The sequence below is a fragment of the Balaenoptera physalus genome (genome assembly GCF_965194825.1).
Source record: "Balaenoptera physalus genome assembly, chromosome: 8".
Lineage (NCBI taxonomy): Eukaryota > Metazoa > Chordata > Mammalia > Artiodactyla > Balaenopteridae > Balaenoptera > Balaenoptera physalus.
In genome coordinates, this window is record NC_138887.1 from 6,708,208 (window position 1) to 6,724,006 (window position 15,799).

Consider the following 15,799-nt stretch of genomic DNA (forward strand, 5'->3'; position numbering starts at 1 on the left):
AAAGAAGCCAGGGTTCCGGAAAAAGAATCCTGAACCGCTTGGAATGTACCTCAAAGTCGGTAGAGAGCAGCTGAGGTTGCAGAGATTTTAACCAAGTGGGGAGACCCTGCAGCCGTGTGAGAACGATGTCCTGAGGCTGTGGGACTTGCTTCACACACCCCACCCCCTTCTCATCCGCTGGTTTTCTATCCAACTAAGGAAACAAAGTACCACAACTAGGAACTTTCACAAACCCTCACAAGCAAACTCCCACACTCCCTGCCCCCTGCCCATAAGAGTTTAAGATCTGTCCCCCACTCTCTCCAGGAAGCCGTAGTTTGATTCTTTGGACAACACCGTCATAAATCACAAAATACCCAGAGATGGAGACCAGCTACAGAGCCAAAGGGTTTCACTCAACTTTACTCCCAGTTAGTTAAAAGTCAAGATGTTACCTTTGTGGATGCTGCCTTCTGCTCCGCCATCCAAAAAGCACCGAAGGGGAAGAGAGTACTAGTTTGAACCCTTTTATTGCTTTACCCAGAGCAAAAATTAAGAGCCAAAGATGGTAGTAATCACAATCTTCCTTTCCCTTGTTTTTGACACTAATGACCAAGTTCCTTTTCAATCTAGTCACAGATATACTAAAAAGAGAAGAAAGCACATTTTTTAAATAAAAAGGTATTTTTGGAGCCCTCTCTCCGTTTTGGCAGGGAACCTGGGCAAGGCACCTTGCTTAGAAACAACTGACAATGTTCACAATCTGTTGGTCCAAACTGTGCAGAGCTAAATTCCAAGTGGTGGATTTTCCCAGAGCTTCCCTCTACCCTGGGGCACTTCTCTCCTTACAGGTGACTCAGTTGAGTCAATGAGAGCCTAAGTGATTTACCCAAAAGACTCCCAGCCAATACACAAAGAGCTGAGATTCCACAACACATCGCTATGTTGCCATCTGCTACGGTCTAAATGTTCATGTCCCCTCAAAATTCACGCTGAAATGCTAACGCCAATGCGGTGGGATTAAGAAGTAGGGGCACTTAGGGTGTGATTAGATCGCAAGGGTGGAGCCCTCGCGAGTGGGATAGATGCTTTTATAAAAGAGGCCCCACAGAGACTGCTTACCCTTCCACCATGTGAAGACACAGCCAGAGGTGCCAGCTTTGAACCAGGAAGGGGGCCCTCACCGAACTGGACCTTGCTGGTGCCTTGACTGACCTCCCAGCCTCCAGAAATTTTGTTGTTTATAAACTACCCGGTAGGTAGTATTTTGTAGTTTGTTATAATAGCTCAAATGCACTAAGACACCATCTAAACAAGAAACTTAACTACCATCACGTGTCTTCTGTGCCTCAAATACACAATCGATCGATTTCAAAGCTGATTTATAAGATCCTACTTCTTTGTTCTGGTCTGAGGATGTTGTGCTCTAATCAAGAGCTTTGAAGTATGCAGCTGCACTTCATGAAAATACATATATTCATATTCATTGCCTCCCTGTATTGGCTGACCACTTGACTCCTTAACCCCAACCAGCAAAGGTCACCATGTCCTACTGACCAAACACAACGGCCTTGCATAAGGCTCTCAACTGCTCTGCAGCATGCGTGCAGATAATTCCCAAATTTAGATATCTTGCTAGACTCTTGTTGGATCTTTCCTCACCGAGGGCAGATGATCAAACACTTCAAAACACTGCACGTTTAAAGCTAAATTCTGACTTTTTACAATTAAGGACATCAATATTCTCCAAGTCAAAAATCTCAATCAGGGACTTTCCTGCTGGCACAGTGGTTAAGAATCCGTCTGCCAATGCAGGGGACATGGGGTCGAGCCCTGGTCTGGGAAGATCCCACGTGCCGCGGAGCAACTAAGCCCGTGAGTCACAACTACTGAACCTGCGCTCTAGAGCCTGCGAGCCACAACTACTGAGCCCGCAAGCCACAACTACTGAGCCTGTGTGCCTAGAGGCCGTGCTCCACAACAAAGAGAAGCCACCGCAAGGAGAAGCCCGCGCACCACAATGAAGAGTAGCCCCCGCTCGCCGCAACTAGAGAAAGCCTGTGCACAGCAACGAAGACCCAACGCAGCCAAAAATAAATTAATTAATTAATTAACTTAAAAAAAATCTCAATCATCTACTTCAACCCAGATGTAAGTCTCCATCTTTGACTTGGCTCGATTTAACATTTTTATTACTCCATTGGACAAAGCCGACAACGGTATGATAATCAAATCCGTATATGGCACAAAACCATAAAGGGTACTGGATTTTTAAAAAGAGTATTCAGACAGAGGTTGACAGGCTTAAGAAGATGAGATGAAGGAAGTAATGTAAAATAGAATTAATATATAGTCCTCAATTTAGGTTTTATATATTATACTCAACACTCTACAACTGTTATGAGGATTTGTGGGTTACCACCAACAGATGTTAAAAACATTTGTGTCACTGCAAACTCAGTGTAAATCTCTAGGCTTATCTTATCTGCATAATGCAAAGGTCCAAACAAGGGCTGTGACAGTGCCAGTGAGACCACATCTACAGAACAGAGTGTCCTTATTGTTCAAACAAGTCCTAATGGGGCAGAGATGGGAGGCAAGCCAAAGGCTGCATGACAAAATGCACTCAACACTGAACTCATTCCTTCTAAAACAGTGCATCAACACCGCAGCCCACTTAACACAACCAGCTCCATAATCAACCTCTGGTGTCAGGATCACAGGCAAGTACAACACAACTACCACACAGATGGACAGCAAAGTGACCTTGCAGATCTCGAAAAGATACATGAAGTCTATGGAAAAGACAAAAGAGTCTGGCAACCCGTTAATAATGACCCAACAGATGCCCAAAACGGAATGATATGAATAAAAAAGACCAAGACAAGCTAGAGGTGGACGTACGGCGGGGTTTGATTACTCGAGCAAATAATTCTGGAAAAAAAAGAAAAGTCCCCTACTATGATCATGCCACTAACTTTCAAGGTCAAGTGAAGACTATGCTATTATGCATCACAGACTTTTATCAGAAAAATTAATCTCCCCCGCCCAAATTGATTCAATTCTAAAAATGGGTACTTGGGATGGAATTAACTTATTTTTATTATCTGGGCTTTGTTTTTCCAAATTAAGCTGAAATTTTTTCCTCACTATTAACTATGAAATTTTGATCCCTGTTTTAAGTGGATTCACTTTGAGTGGCCTTTTTCTAGGACCAGTTTTTTCAGACAGTGATGATTTCCTGACCACTGTTCATCCAGTTTGGCAGTTTTCAGAGGGCAGCTGTGAGGACGGTGAGATGATTCAAAACCACATCTTGTGAGAAATAACAGAAGGAAATGATGCCTGGAGAAGAACACGGGGCGGGGAGCAGGGGGTGCGCGGAGACCAGCACAGCTGTGTTCAACTGAGGGACCGTCACTGTGATCATAGTTATTCTGAAAAGCCCAAGGGTACAGAACCAGGCCCAGGTAGAAACAACGCAGACATTTCTACTCAGTATAACAGAAAACTTTAACAACTAAAATTGTCCAAAAAATTGATGCCTTGCTTTGAGATAGTGAGTTTCCATCGCTAGAGGTGTTCAAAGAATGATTAGCTCTAAGTCCTAACACACAAGGCCCCCTTCAGAGTCATAGCTAATCAACTACCTTCCCCTCTCCTACTGTAGACCTAGTCAGCTCCCTCCCGCAGGGTCATTACCCCGGTTCTTTTTACTCATTCAAATATTTACTGAGTCCTTACTGTGTGCCAGGCACTGTTCCAGGAGCTGGGGATACTTCAGTTAACAAAATGGATCAAAACCTTTGCTCCTATAATGTGTAGATTGTGGAAGGTAAATTCCATCACGTTTTGAAGGTAATAGATACAGAGAAAGGAGAGAATTGGTCAGAGCCAGAGTGCTGGGAGGGGAATTGGGTTGGAATTTTATATAGGGTGGTCAAGGTAGGCCTCATCAAAAGGGTGACATTTGAGGCCTCACTGAGAGGATAAATGTAGGTTCTAAGAAAATGACTTGCCATCCCATGGCTAGATAATCCAGTGGCCAATAGCCTAATCCATGTACTTCTAGAGTCACGGCCCCCTAGTTGGTCTTTATAGGCTTGCACAAGCCACAGGAAAGCAAGGGCCAATTAGGGCCCCAAGTCAGGGCCCAGAGCCCCAGGCCCTCCGCACAAACCTGGAGCCAGTTTCCCCCAGTTCAGAGTGGAGCCCTCGCCACCAGGTTCACGTATCGCTGCCACCCCTCGTCCTCAGCACCCAGCCTCCGTGGGCTTCCATAGATAACAAATCCCGACAGTCTTCTCTTTCACTCAAATTGCATGTTGCTCAGATTCTAAAAACTCTAAAGAGTGGGAAGATTGCAGTAGTTTATTTCAGAAAATTGGCATCCAAGGCCTGTCACATTCATTGCAATTCCAGGGTACAGAAAACATTTGGCATGAGACAAAAAACACTCTTAAACATGACTTGGTTCTAATCTCAAGACTCCTGGGCATCAAAATACAAAGGACTTTAGAAAAATACTCAGTAATCCTGTGAATTTCCCTAGTTTCAAAAGACAATGTTCCCTTTCCAGCCCTCTCTCCCTAAGAGAAGACCACTCCTTTTTCTAGCCCAAGAAGGGATGTTCTTTGGCCAGAATAACTTTGAAACACGTGGCGGCCTCACTTAAAGGTTTCCGGCTTTGGGTTCCAGGGGAGGAGCAGAAAGATAACTGATGCCCGTCTCTTGAATAAAATAACCTAGTACAGCGTTCTCTCCCCCACGGATGGATGCAGCAGAACCCCCAACCCTGGCACAGGGGGAATTTATACTAAATAGTACACTACACATTCCTGGGCTCATTTCAGTAAGGACAGAACGCATAACAAATACTGCTCAGTATATTACGAAAGTGTCAACAACCTGACCTCTAGAAAGAGACTGCTGTGACAATATCCAGAAAACCACGTATTCTGACAAAAGCCCACGGGGGGCGCACACGCTTAGCACCTAATGACTCCCCAGGTTCCACTAAGCCGTACTCAGGCTTGGAACCGCTTTTCTTCTTCAGTTTCTATGCTGCGGCTGCAACCCAGTGCACTAGGAGACTGGTTCACCAGGGCTACTGGGAGACGGCTCAGTCCGGTCACTGTTTCTGCAGCCACTGTTCACAGGGCCTCACACAGACCAGTGGACAGAAGGCCAACACACAACTTTAGAATTTCATGACCCAAGAAGAGCCGTGGGGTTCCCCTATTCTGTGGCCTCCCCCATGGCCCACGTGCCTGGGGTATCTACCCGGCTGGCACAGAGCGACTGGGGAGGAGGGAAGATGAAATAAGTGTCCTCACCGGCTTCCCATGCGAGTCACAGGCAAGTCCAGGTTCACAGAAAGGAAAGGTCACTTCAGTAATGAGCGCCCCAGAAGCCTCCCTGGGGAAGGGATAATGCTGCCCCCTCAGCCTGTTCCTACTTACAGCTCTGCCTGGGCTTTGGGGTGAGCACACACCGGGGCTTCCAGGACAGGCCTGCTGATGCCCTGCTGCGCGGGCACGACTGTTAACAGTCCCCAGCGTCACTCTCCAGTGTCACAGTTTGGATGCTAAATTATATGGTCCCCTAAATGGAGCCGAGTTCCTAGAGGGGATTTTGCTGGTTTACCTGTTTTCATGGGACCATACCTGTCCAAGTCTACCACTGGCCTCGGGACGGACCGAGTACAGATTCTCTCCATATCTCTGTGTCCAGCAGTGGGAGAGGCTGAAGCAAAGGATGGGGCGGTCGGAGCCCCTCTGCCTGGGTTAGCTTCTCAAGCCCTCGCACGTCACAGCAGTGAGACCGTGGACAAGCTCTTTAACATCCCCATTTGACACAAAAATGGGACTAAAAGTAATTGTTAAGAAGATTAAGGAGTTAATATTTGTAAAGTGCTTAGAACACAGGGGAAGCACTCTGTGTCTGCTAAGTGAAAAACCAATACACAGTCTAGCTGTCTAACAGGTAAGTGAACTTCTATAGAAGGATGTGAGGCAGGGGAGGAAAGCCCTTCTGAAACAACTTTTAGACACCCTCCATGCTCAAGGACTTCTCCCGAGCACACCGCCCCCACCCCAAGCCGGCCCCACACCACCCTGAGCGGCGCTGCCTAGCAACAGGATGCCCGAGGGCCAGGGCAGCATACAGGCTGCCAGGTGGTTTATGGTCAACTACACTCCAGCCACAATGAAACCAGCTCAAGCAGAACAAAGAAACAAAGACAAGTGTTCCAGGTTGCAGCTGGCCGTCAGAAGCCTTCAAACATCTCCCTCAATTGTCTTAGGCCCTCAAATTGAAGAGAGTTCTTTCTTTGCCTCTTCACATACTCGGCAAAGGAAATAGCACATTTATGTATGTGATTCAAGACTTCAAAAGCATCAGAGGCGTACTGATAACAACCAATATTAGATGAAATTCAGAGCAACCCACTTAAGATGAAAACATCTCAGATATATAACTCACGTGTAAGATTCCACGTGATACATTAGAAAGAAATCTCCTTAATTCCTCAGAGAGACACCTCTCTACCACAAACAAAATAGGTGCTTGGGACAGTCATGTAAAAGTGGGCTACACCACGCCATCCCATGAAAACAAAAATTACCAATCATCTAGATATCTGACTTTGTGAAACCATCAATTTCCTCCTTTAAATTTTAGTGTTGTCCCAGTTCGGCTTAATATCATTTGAACCTTTCAGGCCTGATTTGAACTCTCTCTTAAGATGATAAATTCCTGAAGAACGTCACTTGCCATTTCAGTAAACAAAGGATGGTGCAGCCATCTAGCCAGCAGCCACTGCGGTCTCCCAGACGTGCACCCAGAGGGGATTCAGGATGGAGAGAAACAGGATACTGGTCCCAGGTAGCTGAGGTGTATATCAAAGGAATGATTTCAATATGCTCAAACTCTTACAACTTCCCATACATAGAAAAGTGCTAAATTCATTAACCTGAGATGTCTGGTTTTCTTTAATAGTAATCTTTTGATGTTCCAACTACCTGGGGTTTTTTTGTTTGGTTTTGGTTTTTGTTTGGCAAAAACTCCTCTATAGGGGGCTTCCCTGGTGGCGCAGTGGTTAAGAATTCCCCTGCCAACGCAGGCAACACAGGCTCGAGCCCTGGTCCGGGAAGATCCCACATGCTGCGGAGCAGCGAAGCCCGTGTGCCACAGCGACTGAGCCTGCGCTCTAGAGCCCGCAAGCCACAACTACTGAAGCCCGTGTGCCTAGAGCGCATGCTCCGCAACAAGAGAAACCACTGCAATGAGAAGCCGCGCACCGCAACGAAGAGTAGCCCCTGCTCACCGCAACTAGAGAAAGCCCACGGGCAGCAACGAAGACCCAACGTAGTCAAAAATAAATAAATAATTTTATATTAAAAAAAACCCTCCTCTGTATCCTGGCTCCTTCCTTAACCCTTCGGAGCAGTCCCTCCCTCCGAGTGATCTGAGAGGCTGTGTCCCGGGCTTAAGTATTTTTAAAAGAACTGAGTCCCTGAAGCAGTCTAGGCTACATACAGGGCACAGCACCACATACACTAAAGACGTGCAGGAGGCAGAACCAACGAAATGCTAGGTAATTTCACCAAGTGCTGATTTAAAAGTGGGGGGATCGCATGTGTAGGTACAGATGCATGCGTTTCTATGCGAATAGTGGTCTCAGATCCACTTCTCCATTATCTGTCTGGTGACCACCCAGGAGATGTGATACCTAAGGTCATAAAATTCTGAATCAACGAAAAGGACGCAAGTGGAGGGCACTCCACAAACACATGAACCACTCAGCCAGGGAGAGACAGAAGAACAAAAACAGGAAGTCTTTGCTATGGCGGAGCCGGGCGCAAGAAACTTCTCCATCAACCTTCTTTTCAGGAGAGCTCAGACTCTCCCTCCCAACATTTTGTAACATTGATTTCCTTATACATGAAGAAAACCAAGGAGTCGTTTCCAGAGTTTTACTACCTAAAAGAGAAAACGTAAGATCCTCTTCACTCATTTACTTTGACTTCATTAATTTAATACAATCTCCTTCAAAATAATGGAAGTGAGCAGGGAATGGAACAAACCTTAATCCAGACTGCACCCGAGGGCCCCACTAGCTCCCATTTTAAAGAACCCGCTTTAGCAAGAAGGGGGTGGCCGCCATCCGAGGGCGCAACTTTCCGGCCGGGGGCAGCCGAGGTCCCCACGAGGTTGCGGTCACCAGCAATTCCTCCGCCGTTGCTTCAACAAGTCCCTGTCTCGGCTCCAAAAGGCCACACCCACCACCCCGGCTCTTCGGGGGTTTCCTCTCGCATCGGAAGACTGCGCGCTTCATCCTTACCGGCGGGGGCATTTCCTCCTGCTCAGTCCCGCCATCTCACTCGCGGACCCGTGACACCTCCCTCATCCACGTCTCCGCGCCGTCGCGCCCCGACCCGCCGGCGCCCCCGCCCCAGCCCCCGCCCCAGCCCCAGCCCCAAACCGCTGGTCGCCCTGACTCTGCGCCTGCGCCGCTTCAGGGACCACCCGCCCGCCAGCCCCGCCGACCCGGGCCCCCGGGGGAGGGCAGGGGAGGGGCCGGGCGCACAGCGCGCAAAGGGTGCTCCCGGGTCCTCCCTACGCGCGAGAAACGGTAACGCGGGGCGGGGAGACTGAGGGCCGTCGGAGGAGCGGGGAGGGCTGGGACGGCCCCATCACCAGGGCGCGGACGCCTTCCGCACGGGCGCTCGTGCGGGTCCGTGAGGCCGTGGCTCTCGGCCCTCAGCCTTCAGGGCTCCCGCACACGGTCTCCCGGGCGCCTCGGTGCCGCTCCCGCTCAGCCCCGCCCGGCCCGGCCCTACCTCCACGAGCAGCCCGAGCAGCAGCGCCGCCGCACTCCCGGCCAGGAGGCCCATGGCTGCGCGTCCTCCTGGTCGCAGGCGCGTGTCAGCAGCACGTCCCCTGCGAGGGGGCCAGCCGGCTGGCGGGCGGGATCCCGGCCCGGAGTCGCAGAGGCTCGGGCTGGCGGGCGGGGAGCCGGGCTGAGCCGCGAAGCCCTCGCCGCGCGCGCCCCCGGCTCGCGCGCCCCCGGCTCGCGCGCCCCCGGCTCAGCCACGGGGTGGCAGGGTCAGCCCCGCCGGAGTGCGCGCGTCAGGAGCTGGGCGATGAGTCGCGGAGGCTGGCGAATGGGAGGGGAGGGGCCAGCTGTTTCCTCCCTCCTAGGAGACCGCCCTGTCACCCCTGAATAGACCTGGTAAGGTTTTTAAAAGAAGCAAACTCTCCGCGGAGTGAGGCTCGTTCCAGAGGGAGTTACGTGAACCCGTTGTGTGCCTCCAGGTTCTTCACTGTCCCTCCCATCCCTCCACACCGTGGGGCGATGCACCCCCCCGACGTGTGACGGCAAGGACAGCCAAAGGATGAGGAAGCAGACGGAGAATGGAAGAATCCCTGCGCCTCACCTCTCGCTTAGATGTGGTGCTTTCATGCCCGCATCCTCCTGTGCTGGCCCTGCCTGTACTCCCCGCACAATTGGCCCCCATTGAAGCCCACCCTCCCGCTAGTAAGTCTGCGATGTCCTTGCCTCTGATGAACTGACTTTCCTCCCCCCACTACCTCGTACCCACCATGTTTTTTTCACAGCATGGCTCAGATTCCATCTCATTTATACCGTTATTCAACAAGCATTTATTGAACTTGGAAGTTGTACCAGACCCTGAGCTGGAGAGCCAGTACATAGAAGGGGGCAAGAAAACTCTGCCTGGTGTCTAAAGGGAGAGATAGTCACACGAATAGGATGCGACGTGCTGAGTGCACAGACCAGGGGATACAGGATAATAAAGGACATGAACCTACCGGTGACTGGAGGTCAAGGGAGGGGTCAGGGAAGTAGATGTTACCTAACGCACGTCCCGGACGCTTTCCAGACTTCAACATATGTACTCATCTGATGACTATAAAACATGCACCACCAGACCACACCTGTTGGAACCAGAACTTGCAAGTCAAGCAGAAAAGATGCTTGGTGGCCTTCATTGTCATGGTATTACACTATCAGACAAGACCACCAAGGGTCCTGCCTGGGATTTTAGTAACTTTGATTTACTATTTTAAATGAGGGCATTTTATTACTCTTTTAAGGGTAGAAGTTAACTTGTAGAAAACCAAACACAAGCTTTGTTGTGTAATAGAGATGCAAATTTTTTCCTCCAGTGGTGATGTAAATGATTTTATCTGGTAAAAATGCAAATGACCTCTGCCAGCTCAGAACCTTAACCAGGTCTCTGCTTGATTTATCGATCTCATCCCAAGAGTTTCCTTTTCTCCTCTTTTTCACTGGCTATGTATACATAGTCAGTTGCCTGCATTCTCTTTTGAAGCAGCTTTGTCATCCTCTGGTTCCCTCATTAATGGGTTGTTGACCTGAAACAAATAAGACTGCCAGTTATTTCTACTGGCAAAGATGGGTTTATTTGGGATCGTTAATGCAAATTTGTGTGCCCAAAGCACAGTGAGGCCAAACAAACTAAAACGTCAGAGTTTGGAACAGAGAAAGGTTTATTGCAAGGCCATGCAAGGAGATGAGGTGACTCATTCCCTGAAAAGCCTTGAGCTCCCCAAAGAGTTTTGGCAAAGCATTTTTAAAGGCCAAGAGGTGGGTGGGGGGGCTGCAGGGTAGGTGATCAGCTTGTGCACAGTTCTCTGATTGGCTGATGGTGAGGCAGCAGGGTGGTGTCACAGGGGTTAACATTATCAATCCTTAGGCTCCAGGAGGCCTGGGGCTATGTGCTCAGGATCATCAAGTAGTTCTTACATTTGGCGGGGGAGCGGGCGTAATGTTTCACATCTGCAAAACCACTCAGGAAATGTGCATCCCATGCTATTATCTAGGTACTTCAGAGAGGAGCTAAAGCAGAGGGTACGGGCGGGGGGGGGGCGGGGGGGTAGGCCTGTCCCCAGAAGGCCCCATAGGGTCCTGCTCAGTTACAAGATCAGCAGAGAAATACAGTTTGAGGTATAGGACCATGGCTAGCCACATGCAAGGCCCAGCAGGAAAAAGAAAGAGTATACTTCGGGGAATTCCCTGGTAGTCCGGCGGTTAGGCATCCGCGCTTTCACTGCCAAGGGCGCAGGTTCAATCCCTGGTTGGGGAACTAAGATCCTGCAAGCTGTGTGGCATGGCCAAAATAAAATTAAAAAATTAAAAATAAAGAGTACACTTTTATAGAGGGGAAAAGGAAGTTGGTGAAAGCAAGTAGGACCCTATGGGGCCCTCCTGAGTACAAATCCTATCTGTTTCCCCAACTTTTTGTTTGTAGGAAAAAGGCCTTAGCCTCCTATACGGTCCTGAATACCAAAGGGCAGATTCAAACAATTGCTAATCAGGGAATGTGGAAACAAAGCAGGAGCAATCAAGAAACAATAGTACAGTGATTAAAGCAGGGTGTGGGTTCCTCCTCAAGGCATATACATAACAATATCTTTGAGCTCTTCTGCAGGAGCTAAGGCCCCCAGCCAGGGGGAGGATGGTAACTTCAGGCTGAGCACGAGGTTCTTGGAGCACCGCCCTGTTATCTCACCACCAACCAATCAGAAGAAAGTCACACACCCTGCAGCCCTCACCCCAAATTTTGCCTGTAAAAACTTCTCTCCGAAAACCGTCGAGGAGGTCAGGTTTTTTGAGCACGAGCTGCCCATTCTCCTTACTTGGCCCTGCAATAAACCTTCCTTTGCTCCAAATTCAGACATTTTGGTTTGTTTGGACTCACTGTGCATTGGACACATGAGCTTGTGTTCAGTAACATTGGGACGGCTAAAGTAAAGAGTCCGTTGTGTTTTTCTACCTGAGTCCTTTCCCAGAAAGAAGAGGAGTCTTTCTTCTTCCTGCTGGGCTCTGCTATCATCACAGGCTGTGAGAGCTCTCCTTCTGGTCTCCTGACTCTATTTAATTGAGGTTTCTGTTCATTAATTTTTTACATTTACCCCTTTTGATCAAGATCTTTTTGTGACAGCATTGCTAATGAATAGCTTTTCTAGTTTCAGTGACTTTTTATCCCTTACTGTTAGGAGGAATCTTTCCTGGGTGTAGTGCCTCACATCAGAGGGAAAGTACACAGATTGGAAACCTATCGAGGTCGCATTCAAGGAACAAGGAGCAGTAGGAGGGAGAATTCTCAGGCACTTTATCTAAAGTGCATCTGTTATCAAGATCGCAGACATTGGAGATCATCTGAAGTGTTATGTCATCATCAAAGGTTTAGCGACAAACTTGTAGCAGGCCTGGTCTGATTATCTTGGGAAAGTTGTCTCGTCAGATGTCATCTGCTTCAATTCTGGTAAGTCTTTACTTTCAGGTCACCAGATGATGTACAAGTCCAGTCAGGGTTTGGTGCTATTTTTAGGTGTGTCATGTGAATCCTCAAGTATTTTCCTTGGAGTTTGGCAGAACAAGGGTTGATTAGCAGCACCTCATGGGGCCTTTCCAGTGAGGTTGAAGAGAATCCTTCTGGAGGTGTCTTTTCCAATTGACAAACGCTCCAGTTTGCAAGGTGTGATGCTTAAGGTCTTTATCTCCTGAGAATGCACTGTAAAAAGATTGCATTCCCCAAAGATGGTTATTTTTAATACAAGCAGTTAGGCCTTCGCAATATTGGAGTAACTCTTATCAGTTGTGGGTGAAAAGAGGCAGGAGCTTGGTACATTGGGCATCCTGTGACTATGTCAAAGGGTGAGAGTTTATGAGATGTCAAAGGGTGAGAGTTTATGAGTTCCCAAAGAGGTGGATTTAGAAGGACCAACAGCAATGCTTGTGACCAGTCTATTGGGAGGGTCTCTACAAATCTTGCCAGTTGAGTCTTAATGGTGCCATTAGTGCATTCCACTAAACCAGAGGATTGGTGTGGTAAGCACAGTGAAAGTGTTGTAAAACCGGCCAAACAGCATAGCCTTTTCAAAGCACCTGGCCAGTAAAATGGGTTCCTCCATCATTATGAAGTTCGAGGGGAGTGCCCCAGGTAGGGATAATCTTTTCCTCTAGCCAGTTTTTCTAAATTATCATTTGGGAAGATATGCCTTTGCACTATGAAAGTGGTCTGACTGCTGTTGATCCCTTGAAGGGCAATGTTCTTTGCAGAAATGTCAGCAAGGTGATTTCCCTTAGCTTCCAGAGAATAAAGTTTAGAATGCCCTGGAATCTTACTGATAGCTTAAACAGCAGATAAAAGTATTGCATTTCAACACTTCATTTTAGATTTTATTTCCACTGGAAGTAAGGAAGACACATTGCTCCCACAGTATTTCAAAATCATGAGGTACTCCAAAAGCATATCTACTATCAGTATAAATACTGGCAGTTCTGCCCTTAGCTAAAGTATAAGCTTTCATAAGAGCATATAATTCAGGCTGTTGGGCTGAAGTAGCCATAGGTGAAGTTGCTGCCTCAACAACATCAAAAGGAGTTGCAGTAACATACCCAGCACGATATTTGCCACTGTCATCATCAGCAAGCCATGAGAAGTCTATGTTACCCAGTGGAATTTCCTTTAGATCTTTACGAGGAGTCAGGAGGTGTCCCGTCAGCATTAAGCAATCAGTATTGTCAGTGACAGAGGGGAGAAGAGTAGTAGGATTAAGGTAATTACAATGTGAAAGAGTTATGGGGGGAGCTGGTAACATAAAGACTTCATAGGAGTGAGGCAGCTGGCTGAGAAATGTTGAGTGTCATGACAATTCAGGAGAGCTTCTACTGCATGAAGTACAAAAATGGTTAAGAGGGATTCCACAATTTTCTTGGCGGCCTTAACCAAAAGGGCAGCGGCTGGAATGGCTCTAAGCAAGAACCAAGGCCACAGGATTCAGTTGCTGGCTATAATACCCTATGAATCAATGGTGGTCCCCCTGTTTTGGGTGAGTGTCCCATGGTCATTTCCTTCCTTTTCATATATAGTACGAAAAGGAAAAAGGGAATCTGGTCATTGGGATGCCCAAGGGCAGGTGGATTCATCAAGGCCTTTACGGCCTTGAAGGCTGTGTTGATCAGTTCTTCCCACAAAATTGCGTGGGGTTGTTACTGTTGAGTAGAGCATACAGAGGTTTGGCCATAACTTGGAATCCAATTTCGGCAGTAACCTGAGAAAACCTCCCCGTTGGGGCTTAATTTTGGGTTTGGGGAAACTTAGGGGACCATGAAGTCTATCTGGATCTAAGTATAGCCTTGTTCTGTTATCAGATGCCCTAAATATTGAACCTGGGTTTGGGCAAACTGCATTTTTCTTTGGCGATCTTATGTCCTTTTAAGGCGAAAAGCTTCGGCAAGTGGATGCTTTCTTCCTGTGAGGAGGCTTGAGAAGGAAAGCAAAGAAGCAAATCATCTACACATTGCAACAAAGTAGAACCTCTAGGGAATGTTCTGTCATCCAGGCTAGCCTTCAGGATTGGTGAGAAATAAGAAGGACTCTCGGTTTAACCCTGAGGCGTTACTGTCCAGGTGAGTTGTTTTTCTTCTCAAATGAAGGCAGAAAGGTATTGGCTAGTTCATCAACCAGAATACTAAAGAATGCACGGCGTAAACCAATTACAGTAAAGAATTTGCTTCTGGTGGGAATGGATGTTAGTAACACCTGAGGATTAGGAACAACAAGGTGTTAAAAAATAAGTTGTTTAGGGCTTCCCTGGTGGCGCGGTGGTTAAGAATCCGCTTGCCAATGCAGGGGATAGGGGACCGAGCCCTGGTTGGGGAAGATCCCACATGCCGCAGACCAACTAAGCCCGCGCGCCACAACTACTGAGCCTGCGCTCTAGAGCCCATGAGCCACAGCTACTGAGCCCACGTGCCACAACTACTGAAGCCCCCATGTCTACAGCCCGTGCTCCACAATAAGAGAAGCCACCGCAATGAGAAGCCCGCGCACCGCAAGGAAGAGTAGCCCCTGCTCGCAGCAACTAGAGAAAGCCCACGCACAGCAACAAAGACCCAACACAGCCAAAAATAAATTAAAAAAAAAAAAAGTTGTTTAGGGGCTTCCCTGGTGGCGCAGTGGTTGAGAATCTGCCTGCCAATGCAGTGGACACGGGTTCGAGCCCTGGTCTGGGAAGATCCCACATGTCACAGAGCAACTAGGCCCGTGAGCCACAACTACTGAGCCTGCGCGTCTGGAGTCTGTGCTCCGCAACAAGAGAGGCCGCGATAGTGAGAGGCCCGCATACCGCGATGAAGAGCGGCCCCCGCTTGCCGCAACTAGAGAAAGCCTTCACACAGAAACAAAGACCCAACACAGCCAAAAATAAATAAATAAATAAAGCCAGAAAACATCTTTTAAAAAAAAAAGTTGTTTATTGCTTGGAGGTCCTGGACAGACCTCCACCCATGGTCCTTAGATTTTCTTGCCAGTAAAATGGGGGTGTTACAGGGATTAGTGCAAGGGAATATGAGGTCTTGAGCCTTGTAATCTTCTATTATGGGCTTTGTACCTTTAAGGGCTTCTTTACTTGTAAAACATTGATTAAGAGGATTTGAGGGGTCAGTTGGAGATTTTGCCCATAAGGAGGGTGGTAGCTGACTCAATAGGGACAAATGATCAGTGTTTCCAGAATCAGCTCTGGTACCATCAGAGATGGGACAAATAAAAGATGTCAAAGGGTCATTTAATTCATGTGGTGGGTTACTTTGATGACCACTGTCAATTTCTAGAATCATTTTCCCCTTTGGGGAAAGATAAATTCCAGGAGAAAAGGGTGTGTATCTCTCAAAGGGCCTAAATAAAGGGGAATAGGTGCAGAGACAGGAACCTCTTGAGGTTCATTAGAGATCCCCACTGTTTGAACTGTTTTAGTCCTCTGATGC

General features: G+C 48.0%; 1 protein-coding gene and 1 long non-coding RNA gene across 8 annotated transcripts in view; one reads left to right on the forward strand and one right to left on the reverse strand.

The window, feature by feature from the left end:
* The window catches only part of VOPP1 (VOPP1 WW domain binding protein), a 144,309-nt gene that overhangs the window by 89,705 nt on the left and 38,805 nt on the right, over positions 1–15,799 (reverse strand). For 2 of the 7 annotated variants that reach the window (XM_082471614.1, XM_082471612.1), the window contains exon 1: positions 8,324–8,434. The exons of 1 other annotated variant lie outside the window; for it this stretch is intronic. In XM_082471614.1, the coding sequence (XP_082327740.1) occupies positions 8,324–8,335 (12 nt within the window). In that variant the 5' untranslated portion in view covers positions 8,336–8,434. 4 more of the 7 variants (XM_082471613.1, XM_082471611.1, XM_082471610.1 and 1 more) reach the window with 4 other exon arrangements.
* LOC309665370 lies at positions 8,484–15,256 on the forward strand. The gene is made up of 2 exons (XR_014266361.1): positions 8,484–8,614; positions 9,298–15,256. It is a non-coding gene; the product is annotated as an uncharacterized lncRNA (long non-coding RNA).